This window comes from Myiozetetes cayanensis, unplaced genomic scaffold, assembly GCF_022539395.1.
Source record: "Myiozetetes cayanensis isolate MyiCay16 unplaced genomic scaffold, myiCay2020 scf4, whole genome shotgun sequence".
NCBI lineage: Eukaryota > Metazoa > Chordata > Aves > Passeriformes > Tyrannidae > Myiozetetes > Myiozetetes cayanensis.
In genome coordinates, this window is record NW_026087631.1 from 54,826,866 (window position 1) to 54,839,080 (window position 12,215).

Below are 12,215 nucleotides of genomic sequence, written 5' to 3' on the forward strand. Positions count from 1 at the left end.
TACACATTTAAAAAATATGGCCACTTTTTATGTGTCTTTATATAAATTTATGCAGCTGGGTCTAGGCTTTAAGACTCGGGATAGATGACAGCACTTGCTTCTCATCCAGGCGAATTTCAGCACTCTTTACGGACTCAGCAAGATACATACTTGTCTCTTTCCCCAAGCTGTCACCCAGAACAACCAGATCCGTGTGAAGAGCAAATGTGACAAGGTTTCAATTGCAGTTTTTGCTGATCTACTCCAGGCCTTAGTTACCCAGTCACTATAGAAAGAAATCAGGCAAACCTCACTAGTGAATGTTTTGAAATGGATGGTGTCAACTGTAATTAAATAAGATAAATTAAACTTTAATTCTTCACACTCCTTCGTGTCATTCAGCAAGACAAAAGCAGTTGTCCTTTTTACATTTATCGATTGATCTCTAGGCTTGAAAATCATAATCAACAAGTTTATAAACATACTGAAAACCCTACCATAAGCCCACAGGTAATCGGATCCCAGTATTAAGCACACTTCTGGGTGGCGAGGGAGAAGGAAATCATTGTCAAGGAGCTACACAGAGAAATAAACCCTTCTTCACTCTTTTGGTAACCGTACCAGGATAAAGCCCAGCGGGGAGATGCTACGGATATTGGCCTGGGCCGGGCCCCGTTTTGACAGGGGTCGGCGGGGTGTGGTGTGCGGCAGGTGGGCCGGCCGGGCGGGGGCGGGCGGGGGCGGGCGGGGGCCGGGCTCTCCGGTTGCCAGGTGAAGCGCAACGTCTCCGCCTCCCGCGGTAGGCGCGCAGCCCCGCGGAGCGCACGCAGGCGGCTCGGCTTGCTCGGCTGAGCTCGACTCGGCTCGGCCTCGGCTCGGCTCGGCTCGGCTCCGCGGGGCGCCCAGTGCTCCAGCCCCGCCGCCCCCCGCCATGGCGCAGACTATCAAGAAGGGATGCTTCTGCCCGAGCTTCGTGAGGAGGAACTGGCTGCTGCTGAGCACGGTGGCCGCCGTGCTGACGGGTGAGCGCGGGGGCCGGCAGGGAGCGCGGGGCCGCCGCCCCCCACCCGGCCTTGCCGTCACGACACGGCCTCGCCCGGCCGCGGAGCGGATCCCGCGGTGGGGCGAGGGGCGCTCGGTGGCCGCGGGGCCGGGCGGCACGGGGCGATGCCAACGACCCAGCCGAACGGCGGGCGGGGCGGGCCGGCCGCCCTTCCCGGCACCGCCGCGGGCAGCGGCTCCGCAGCGTTGCGGTGCCGCGACGGCCAAGCGGGAGCGGCGGAGGGCGCGGCACCCGCACCCGAGAGCGGCCCGGTCGGCAGGGGGCCCGGGGCCCTCCTGGCCGGGCGGCCGCTGTTCCGCCGGCCCGTGTGGCAAAGGTCGGTGATCGGCGGCGTGAAGCCGCGCCGTGGAGGACGGGCGCGGGGGCTGTGAGCCCGCGGGGCTGCGGGTCCCCAGGGCGGGCTGTGCCCCGGGCGGCGTCCGCAGCCCCCGGGGGGACCGCGGCACCTGCCTTCCGTGAGCCTGCGGGGCAGCCTCGCCGAACACGGCTGCACGGCCGGAGAGCGCTGGTGGTGGCTTTGGAGAGCTTCGGATGGCCCGAGCGAGCTTTGCGACTGGAAGAGCTTGGTGGTGCCACCCATTTTTCAGAGGGTTTTTTGGGGAGTTGAAGAGTTTGGCAGTGCTACCCATTTTTCAGAGGGGCTTTCAGGGTGAAAAGTGTCTCAATGCCACCTAGCTTTCAGAGGGATTTTCAGGGGCTCCATTGTAAAGGTAAGAAGGTTTCTCCCCCCGCGTGTCAACAAGTTTCCAAAGGGGAAACGAGTTGAACACCATCTTACTAAGGATAGGAGGGCAAAGAGAATGCATCAAATTACTTGGACAAAGAGTCTTCCATAGGGCGTAATTTTGGCCCTAGTCGCACACGTTTTACTCCTTTCTTTCCTTGTGATTATTTGGAGAGCTTCCTTCACATTATTGCTCCTGCAGAGAAGTGCTGCTTTAAATACTTCATTAACTTGCTATCTGATGGGTCTCTTTCAAATGACTTTTCTGCAAATTTGCATTTTGGCTGAACATACCTATTTCAGTGCAAATTAGTTCAGGAGAGAATTATTATTTTGGAATTCTACCCATCTATTTATAAGCTGTGATAAGAGCTATGCTTACATATATATGTGGGAGCCCCTGGTGGTCTAGTGGTAAAGGCGCCGCGCTACCACCGCGGAGACCCGGGTTCGATTCCCGGTCAGGGCCACTCCCGAGCAGGTGGGGCTCGTTAGCCCTTAAAAAAAAGGCAACCCACCTACGTCCTAAGGACCTCGCTGCCACTGTCCAAGCTCGCTTGGCCCCGGCAGATGAACCTTAGGATTAAAGGGTGGGCTCAGTTCCGCGCACACTGTGTCTCACCTAAAAAATCCAATGCGCAGGCTGGAAGGTGGAAAGACCTTCCCCGGATCTTCGCTCGCGAAGACTGGCCATTATTACATATATATGTGCACTTTTTTCGATACATTCAGTATTTGAAAGGTATCCATTCTTTTTCACCTCTTTCATAAGTGGAAAGATTCTTGTGAGTTCTGTATACCAAGTGCTAAGGAATTGCTTTGAAAATGTGACTGTAATACTGGAGGAGTGTCTGTATGTTTCTGTGTTTGTGTGTAGACAATTGCATTTTCACATACTCCCGTCAGATGTGTCCTTCTATGAGCTGACATACTTTCTTCCCAGTTACAGAAGTGGTTAGGAAAAATTCTCCTTGCATTATCTTCAGTGATTGTAGTTTGAACTGAAATGTGTGATGTGATTTTATAGGTGGATCATTCTGAAATTAAATTTCTCTGGGAGCCACAAAGTCTGACAGTACAGGAACTGTGGGGACAATAATGACCCCAATCCCCCGTAATACCCAGTGGGAATCGACAGTGAGAGAGTGACAAGCACACATATGCCTCCTGTGTCCTTGGTCTTCTCTATCTGCTACACAGTAATTAACATTCCAGAACTCAGGGGAGCTCTCAAATATTGGCAAGAGAGTTTTTTTAAGAATTCCATGAGCTTTGAATTACATTTTACATGTAGCTATCTGTCTACTGCGTTTTCAGTATTTCTTTGAGGTGAAGGTACACAAGAACAGTGAAACCATTGTAAAAATGGAGGTGAATCAGATGTTATTGTTTTACTACAGCTCGAGGAAAATTTTTAGTATACCTAGAGTCCACAAACCCTTCATAATTAAATTTGCATATTCATTTTTATATACACTGGGAAATTGTACTGAGGGTTATTAATCTAGTTAGTTTGGAGGAACAATCCAGCATTTGTGAGCAGAAGAGTAGCACATGATTTTGAAAGAAGTACATACCTTTAGGGTCTTCAGAAAAGTATGATGAATGAGGAGTGGAAATAACAAATTCAGCAAGCTGTGAAAATATGCTATGTAAGCTGTCCAGCTGTGCTGGAAAGTATCTGATATTCCTACACTATCATAAGGAATCATGATTTTTGTTCATCATTATCAAGCCATGTTCATCATCTAATTGAAATATGTTTACCCTTACTAAGCTCAAAAGTTTTCCCGATTACTTATTGTGTGCATCTCTGACGAGAGACAGAAACAGAAAAAAAAAAAAAACCTGCTTCAAGAGTAATGATTCTGTGTTATCTTTTAAGCTTTCAACCCTTTGCCTGTGGTTTATGTTTTCAAAAACATTGGCATTTATAGTGGGGGGGGGGAGGGGATAATTTAAGATTTAAACACAAGGCATCTTGAGTATCACATTTTTTTGGTGAAAACACCTGAATGCATTTTTCAAAGAAAACAAAACTCAAGGCTTAAGAGATTATTTTTCTTACCTTAGCAGACATTCTGTTTCAGACCACCAAACTGATATGGAGAGATCTGTGACTATGAGAGTAGCAGCCTCACATAGATACCTGCAAAAGCAGACATATCTTGCATCTTTTTACTCTACTGGCCTTACTGAGCCCAAAGCAGCTGAGCTGATGAAAGCAGTTTAAAAGTCAATCTGCTTCAAGTGCTTCTTCAGCCTTTCATATGGAAAGTTACATTGCTTCCAGTTTCTACAATCAAGTCAAAATAAACCAGAAATGTCCCTGAAATTTACTCACCCTGAAACTCATGTCCAAAGGGCAGTTGGATACTTATTAAGTCACACTTCACAGGATTCTCATGGAGCATCTATTTTTTGTCATTGCTTTGTCTCCAAGAGGTCACTGCTGCAATACAGCCAAACCAGTCGTGAAAGTAAAAGGCTAATTATGTATAAATACTTGCTCTTTCATTAGTCTCTATGTCATAGGCTAATAGCTCATAATGCTGGGCAATTCTTCAGCAGAACAACATTTTTCTTGCAGTGGGAACTAAAGTGTAGGTGATTTGCCTACATATGATCAGAGGCACTGAGTTACAGTAGCACACTGTCCTAGGGTAGGGATCTTTTAACCTTTTCAGAAATTATATACAAAAAAGTTACAATTTCTTCTTAATACTTATTTTGAAATTTATTAGACCGTTATCTTTTTTTTTTTTTTTTTTTTTTTGTAGCAGTTCTGTGGTGGGGCAACATGAGTCTGAGGGATTCAGTTTGCCTAAATATACAGGTTAGTTCTCCCCCCACCCCCCCGAGTGTGTGAAGTGGGCTTTCTTCTACAGCACATGTGCACTGAAATTCTTCAGGTAGTCACGAGGAAGATGCGAGAAATCCAGTATTTAGATAGATACAGCCAACAGTCACAGGAGGCTGTGACTTCTTCAGCCTACCATAGATCATGTTCGTCAGAGGTATTTCAGTGCGAGGCAGTGATGACCATTAGCTTTCTCCTCTATTCTTTTTCACATTTGGGCGTGTTGCTCATGGTGTTCACCTCAGGAAGGGACCCTAGGTGCCATGGCCATGCAGGCGGGAGCCGTGCGGGGCGGTGCAGGGGCGGCGGGAGCTGTCCGAGGTGGCTCGGAGGCAGCCCGCGGACCGGGAAGACGGAGAACTGGCAAAACGCGGAGCTGCAGCAAGCGGGTGTGTGAGGCAGGGGTGAAATGACTGAGAAAGGGTGGGGGTCAGGTATTCAGGCTGGAGCATGCCTGAATACTAGATTTTTCCGCTTCTGAAATGAAGTTTATTGGGCATCTGCAGCATCAGACGCTTTGTTTGTGCAATTCCCTTGTTGAAAGATTGAGGCTGGCATCAGACCTCCTTCTCTCCTCTCATTTGAGAGTGAGATTAAAATATGCATAGTTCCTGTTGTAACACCAGCATTGGAGAAACTTTGAATGTTGTGACTAGAGCTTTTTGTCAGGATTTGATGAGTGCAGCAGCCGCTGGATCTTCTGGTCTGTGCTTTATGATAGCACCCTAGCAGTACATATGCCAAAAATGTATTCTCTTTATTGTTAATGAAAGTTATTTTATAATATTAAGTAGCAATATCTCCCTATAGGTTTTTTGTTTTGTTTTGATTTGTGTTTTTTTGTTCCCAGATAAGTCAGGTGTATTCACACCTGCTAATTGAAAGGCTGTCCTCCCTCTGCAATCAGACACAAGGAGATTTGACAGCTGCTTTTAAAAGCAGTAGTTTTGCATTATCTGGAAGCCTACCAGTGGATTCTTACAAGAATGGATGTCTCACAGGATGAAGACAAGAACAGATCAATTAGTAACTTATCACTATGTTGATGGCCTTTCACCATGGAAAAGGCCACTCTGAACCCAGGGAGTTCACCGTACACCTGAGTTTCTTTTGTGACCTGCAGCCCCTAAACCCAGTAAACCTATAAAGTCTTTCTGTTTCTCATGATAAGTTGCTTCTGTCTCTGGAAAATTTAATTTAAAAATCAGAAGCCCATTCTAGGTATGGAGTAAGGTTTCACTGTTTTTCATTTCCGCTTCCTTACACCTTTACCAAGAAGTGGCCCACTAACTTAGTTTAGGCTGTCTTCAGTATCATTTCTCATTTTCTGCACAATACAGTGGGAAGGTTACAAACAGTGAAACAGATTAATCATCTCTTACACTAGAAAATACACTAGTAAAAACACAGGAAATAAATTCAGGGGAATATAATAAATCAAGAGAATTATTCCTTTGTGAGTTTCTGACAAGTGTAGTTGTAAAGCAAGCATCTGATTCCTTTCTTAAATTCTGAAACATAACATTTTACTAATTTAGAATTTATAACAAATGAAATCCAGACATCTTGAATCAATGGTGGTGGCGTGGAAATTTGACAGAGGATTTCTGGTTTCTTTTTGGTGTGCCTTTAAACAGTATAGATGACACGACTTTTTATGCCTCACTAGACAGCTGTGTGCCTCTCTGCGCTTCTCTGCCGCACTTGCACACAGTTTGATATAGGATGGGATCTGTTCAGAAATGTGTGAAACCCAGCAATTCTAAAAAAGTGTCTGAATTCAATTTTAAAGACAGAAAATATAAGTGCAGAAGAGCTAACAGTGTCATCTGAGAGTTTCACATACTACTGAGGATCAAAAATGCTCTAAACCAGAAAGTCATCCAGTGAAAGAATCCAAAGGAAGTTAAGCATGATGCCTCATTTGCTCTTGAGCTGTTTTGAAGCAAAGAAACCCCATCTTTTATTTGTTCTTCTATCATGCAAAGTGTTTTCCTGTATTGTTTTAACATAAACCTTTGGTTTCACTTTATGAGAGTGAAGTGAAACTACCACTAGAGCTGAACTTTTAAATGAAAGGACCTTTGGAAAGGGTCAGACTGAGGCCAACCTACACTCTAGAAAGCCCCAAAACTACCAAAGTCAATGCAGTATTTTTTTCCATTTGAAACAATAACACCAATACTAATACCAGAAAAATATTTACTGTGTCAAATTTACTAATATTATTTAAGGGAAAATGCAACAATCTAATTACAAAAATATTTTTCTTTTCTGTTTACATCTTAGAAAGAAAGCATAAAGACACTTTCATCATATGTACCCCAACAAATAGATAATGTTCAGGTTGAGACTACTCACAAACAATGCTTGTGTTGTTTGCAAATTTTTAATTATTTTTTGTTTCCATAAATTCCTCATAGGATTTGAGCAAGGCCTTTGTACTTACAGTCCCACAACATTATCTCATGCTGTGAGATCACATCTGTATCTTATATTATGCTGAAGATAAGGGCTGTATTGGAGTGAATGTTCCAAATTTTGTGGTCCTTTCATGCTTTTGGAATGGGAAACAACCTGGCCTTGCTTAATCTGAGCTAATTTTCTAGGTCATGTATCTGATTTCTCAATACTTTGATGTCTTTATTAGTTTCAGAATAACAATGTTTCTGCATGTCACTATCTGTCTATCTTTAGTGTCCAAAAAATTACCTTTCCAGCTGCTTATCTCAGTCACAATCATTCCATTGCCCTTCCAGCAGTGGGATAGCTAGAACAGTATGTCATGTTTACTGTCCTTTTTTCTCATCAAAGAAGCTGTAACAATGGTCAGAATCTGACAGATATTTAATTACTAGTATTTCGCCTTTCTGTACCATTGCCAGCCCATTAGTTCCTGTTCTAGGGGTCCTAAATGAAGATGTATTTTTCCTGATCTGCTCTATTGAGCTGATATCTCTTGGGCTATCCAGGATGTACAAAGGTGCTCATATAGCTTTGGGATAGCAATCAAATGATGTGGAGAGAACAGAAGATCAGTGTGTTTTTACAGGAAAGGGTGAGAAATTAATTTTTTTGGGGTGGCATTGTAATGGTGCTAAAAGTGTTGTAGTGTGTTAGACCATATAAGCAAAATGTTATATGCTAGGACTGGGGACATGACAGTATCTGAAATGAGTGAGAAAAGGGGACCAAACAAAAACACTGTTTTGTAAAATAGTGAATTTGGAGACATGAAGGAGGCAGTAAGACTTGTAAATATCTAGATGACTGCAGAGGAGAGAGGTCATAGAAAGAAGGGTCACGTTAGAGGTGTGTTGGGTGGAGGAGAATTGTTAATGGTTTTAGAAATGTCAGCTGAAAGGATTTGTAGGGAAGGTCTGCAAAAGAAGAAGGACAATTACTGTTTTCAAGTTACATTTCAATTTTACTGTAAAAGACAGGAATATGAGATAGAAAGATACCACCTAAATTATCATATCTAGTCTACTGCTGCTTCAGGTTACAACATTTTAAGTAAAATTCTGTAACATATCATCCTCCATCTTAAAGCCGGTGAGGCTTCTTGATGCTGCACCTCCTCCTAGTCTGACTGTTGAAAGCCTGAAAATTTCCAGTCTAAAGGTATTAAGTTTCACTATGCATCCATTAGTTAAAATATTGCTCATTCTCTGCTATTCAACCATTTTCTGTACTTCTACCTCACTCGTCCCTGTTGGACAAAGCAAGATCTTTAATCTCCTTTCAAAAGGTGGTCTCCTCATTCTTTTTATCACTCTACAGGTCCTTTGCATGTGCTTCAGTTTGAGTTCACTCTTCCTGAAACCTTAATGAGTTTCATACAGGCTTCCCCAACAGAACAGGTGCTTTCATCAGAACACATCCAAATTCATGAAGAAATGTAGTTTCTCTGCAGGGAAAGAACTGTCATTTTCCTCAGATTACTTAGTTTATGACATAATCTTGATTATGTGCTGTTTATTATGTTAAGGTTATAAGTACAGTACTACACAAATCTAGTAAGTCAACAGGTTTGTTGAAAAACTGAAAGAAACAAATTGTGTCTCTGATACAATTTAATTTATTTTAACAGAGTAAAGGACTAACAAAGGCATGAATTCTTCACACTACCTCTATTTTTCGAGTATGGACTTTATGTTCCTTTAGGTAGGTTCTCTACAGCAGTTCTAGCTAGATGAAGCACAATCATAAAGTTTTTTACTGCAGCTGTATATTTTTATCTTGACTTTCTCAGGTAGAAATTACATCTGCATATGGAAAAATCTGGAAGATATGTACACATGAAATTAATCTACAGCATGTTTAGATAAGTGAGAGAAAAGTGAGAATCTAGTAGAAGACATTGTTAAATAATCAGACTGGTTAGACATCTGCACATGGATGTTCTAGGTTAGCACTGGTTCAGTGTTCAGGGGAAGTGTGGTCACACATAGTCACAGGAGAATGGCCACTATTTCCCTTTTCCTGGCTGAGTGAACTAACTGCCCCTGATTTGACTAGGGGTGAGGTAGGCCCTGTGCAGGGGTGCGTAGCTGAGAGGCCACTCTGTGTTATCAGTGACTTTACAGGCTCTTGGCGGCACACAGAGTAGCAGGAGTTAGGTGGGTTTGCTGGTTGCAGTAGCCTTCATACCTCCTCTGAGTAAAGCGCACTGGAGAAGCTGGTTTTTCTTCCCTCTGGCCAGCACTCCACCTTGCCTTCATTCCTGAAGGTCCATCACAGGGAGTCATTGTCTACCTGAACTTTCCTCACACTGCAGTCAGATGACAGTGTTGTTTGTGTGAAGGAATTTACAACCACTGCACCCCTCAATAGGTTAATCAGAGAGAGGATTGGGGGTCTTGCCGTGGTTGAGGAATGGCACATCTTCCTCTAGTACATTCCTACTAAATACTCTTCAGTAGACCAAGATCTGACTTGGGAACCTTCTTCTGGAACATTTCTGAGAGAACTTTTCTTCACAGATCTTTGTAAGCAAGCTGGTAGTATGGGCAAGCAGTATCCAGCATCCAGAGAGTTAAGATCAGTTGCCATGCAATTATAGCCCTGAAGCTCTAAATCCTACCTCAGAAGTTGTCTGCAGTTTTTTAAGAATCTTTTTTTTTTTTTTTTCAATCAACATTAGTATGTTTATTGGGAGATACCTTGTCAAGTAGAGTGTAAAATAGTAAAATGCATAACAGAAAGTATTAAAAATAATGCAGAGACCTGAATTAATAAGCTGAAAGACTAAGTTTATAAGTATTACTATAAGTAATGTATTTTTCTACATCCTCTATTTTAGTGTGCTGTAGTTGACACTGTGTATTTCTTTGTAGCTAAGAGACTGCCAGTGATAACAGAAACTCTGTGGAGAGAACAGGGAGGAACAAAAGGGATTTATAAAGTGTTACTAAAGGACTCGGAATGTATCAGGCACTCCAAAAATTTTGCCTGTCTGTGCTGCAATTTGATATGTTTATATTGAATGTTTTGTATTGTGTTTCAAAGCAAGCCAGTGAATTTTGTTTGCTAGTGTTTTCAGTTCCATGAATTATCTGTTGTAAAGTTAATTCAATTAAGACCCATCAATATGATAAGAGTAATTGTGTTTTAGTGTGTCATATGTACAGCATATCATGTGAAATTATGAAGAGATTAATCACTTAGTTAATAGCACAGTCCACGTTGCTACAGTACAATTAAATAATACCAGGTGCGGCATTTCTTCTTCTTTCCATGCTGCATCAAAGCAAAATTCCTGTATTTCCCCCAGTGTTTATCAGCATTAGCCAGAGTCATTAACTTCTCCAGTGAAAGGGAGTTTTCACATTCTGGAACTGTAGGAAAACAGGAAAAATAAATAGCACAATTCTTTTTTTCAGTGATCTATATGGCGTACTTCAAAAAAGATAATTTTGCAAAACACATTATTTGTTCTGCAGAAATACATGCTGGATTTCTTTTCTCATTGTCTTTATGGTTCATTCCTAAGGATTGTTCCCATAATGAAGTCAGTGGGAGTTGAAGGTGATTTGCTGTTTCTTTGGTGTCATGCACACTGATGGAGTGAGAACTCTCTGCCAATTAACACCGTGCATCCTAGACCACTTTTCTCATCCATGAGTGCAAATAATGAGTCCTATCGGTTAGATACCAATTTTATCTGGTTTATATTCACTTTCAGGGACAAGTAGGAGTAGGCATCTCTATGCTTGGGCTTCATTTTTTAGTTTGTAAATTGTGAGTTATTTTACCTGTGAGTGAAGGTAAAGAATGTAAAGGAGCATACTGTCTTGTTGTCATATTACCAAAGATGTAATCAAGTTTTGAAGAGCAATTAATACACAATGGCAATGATGGTAAGCAAGTAAGTACAGTCATGACATATTGCATGTCCTGAACTGATTCAGATACTCAGGTGTTCTGAGTTTTTGAAGTCAAGATCTGAACTGTGTTGACTTCACATAATTATAGAAAAAAAGCTTCAGGATTTAGCCATCACTTCCTGAAAAATTATAAATGGTCTCCATGTTTGGTTGCTCAGGTGGCTGCTGAGCAGCCAGCACATTCTTCCAAGTTTACTATAGCTGTAGGACAATATGTGACACTCCCTATTTTGTGATAGTGTAGCTGAGCCCAGAGATTGTGCAATTTGTTTGAACAGAATGTGTGGCTTTTTTCTTATTTCCAAATCTGTGTTATGAATTGCAGCACAGTATTTGAAGAAAAATGTAGTAGCCCTATATTTGTTCCCAAACAAATAATTTACCTTTTTTCCTTAGACAGCATTTTGGAAAGAACAGCAATATTCAAAAAGACACTCTAGATGAAGGGCAGATTGTGATAAATGTCTGTTCACCAGATACCCAAATGTCACAGAGGTAACTTTGCAAATATGCAGAACCCTCAACATAGTGGTCTTCCAAATCACATTTTACTGGTATCTGTGGTACATACACAGGCCATACTGATTATGCCTCCTTATTACACATAGCCATCATCTCCTAGATCCTGGACAGCCCCAGGCTTGGCAGACGTGATGGATTGAGTGCTACATGCAGCGCAGGCAGTTGCAGGTGGTAGCTAGCTCCTTGCATCACTTTCTTCTCACCTTTGCCCGGGTAACACAGCAAAAAACAGTTCATCCCATACAGAGGAAGCATGTATTCCCCCAAGCTTTTTAAGCTGAGACTCCTGGTTCTCCCTGATGGATGCCAACAGATTTCTCTTGGTATGCTCATTTTCAGTGCTTTTTTTGTACTCTGTTTTTCTTCTCTAGTTCTTCTCATACTCACCCCTCACTTCTCTTAGTCTGCCTTACAGCCTCTCTTTGAAGGATATTCTGTCTGTTTCTGAGTTTGTAATAAGACTAGGTGCTGCCTGGGAGAGTAGTGACAAGGAATCAAGGCATGTTTGTTTCATATGGATTCAGACAAGAGAACTGTAGTCTCTTCATGTGTTACAATCCCAGAGACTCAGAGTGCACCTTTTGTTTTCTGTGTTGGTGGCTGCTTGGAGAGAAAATGTACTCACCATGCTATGCAGCGTGTGCTGTACTATGCGTAATTGTAAGGATATATTTGCCT

General features: G+C 42.5%; 1 protein-coding gene and 1 non-coding gene across 2 annotated transcripts in view; both read left to right on the forward strand.

Moving 5' to 3' along the window:
• The first annotated feature begins 750 nt into the window (after window positions 1-750).
• Window positions 751-12,215, forward strand: part of SLC1A1 (solute carrier family 1 member 1) — a 53,967-nt gene continuing 42,502 nt past the window's right edge. Inside the window, exon 1 of the mRNA XM_050328518.1 lies at window positions 751-1,001. Coding sequence (XP_050184475.1) covers window positions 911-1,001 — 91 coding nt within the window. The 5' untranslated portion in view covers window positions 751-910. The remainder of the gene's footprint in view (window positions 1,002-12,215) is intronic.
• Window positions 2,163-2,235, forward strand: TRNAG-ACC (transfer RNA glycine (anticodon ACC)). The gene has a single exon. It is a non-coding gene; the product is annotated as a tRNA-Gly (tRNA).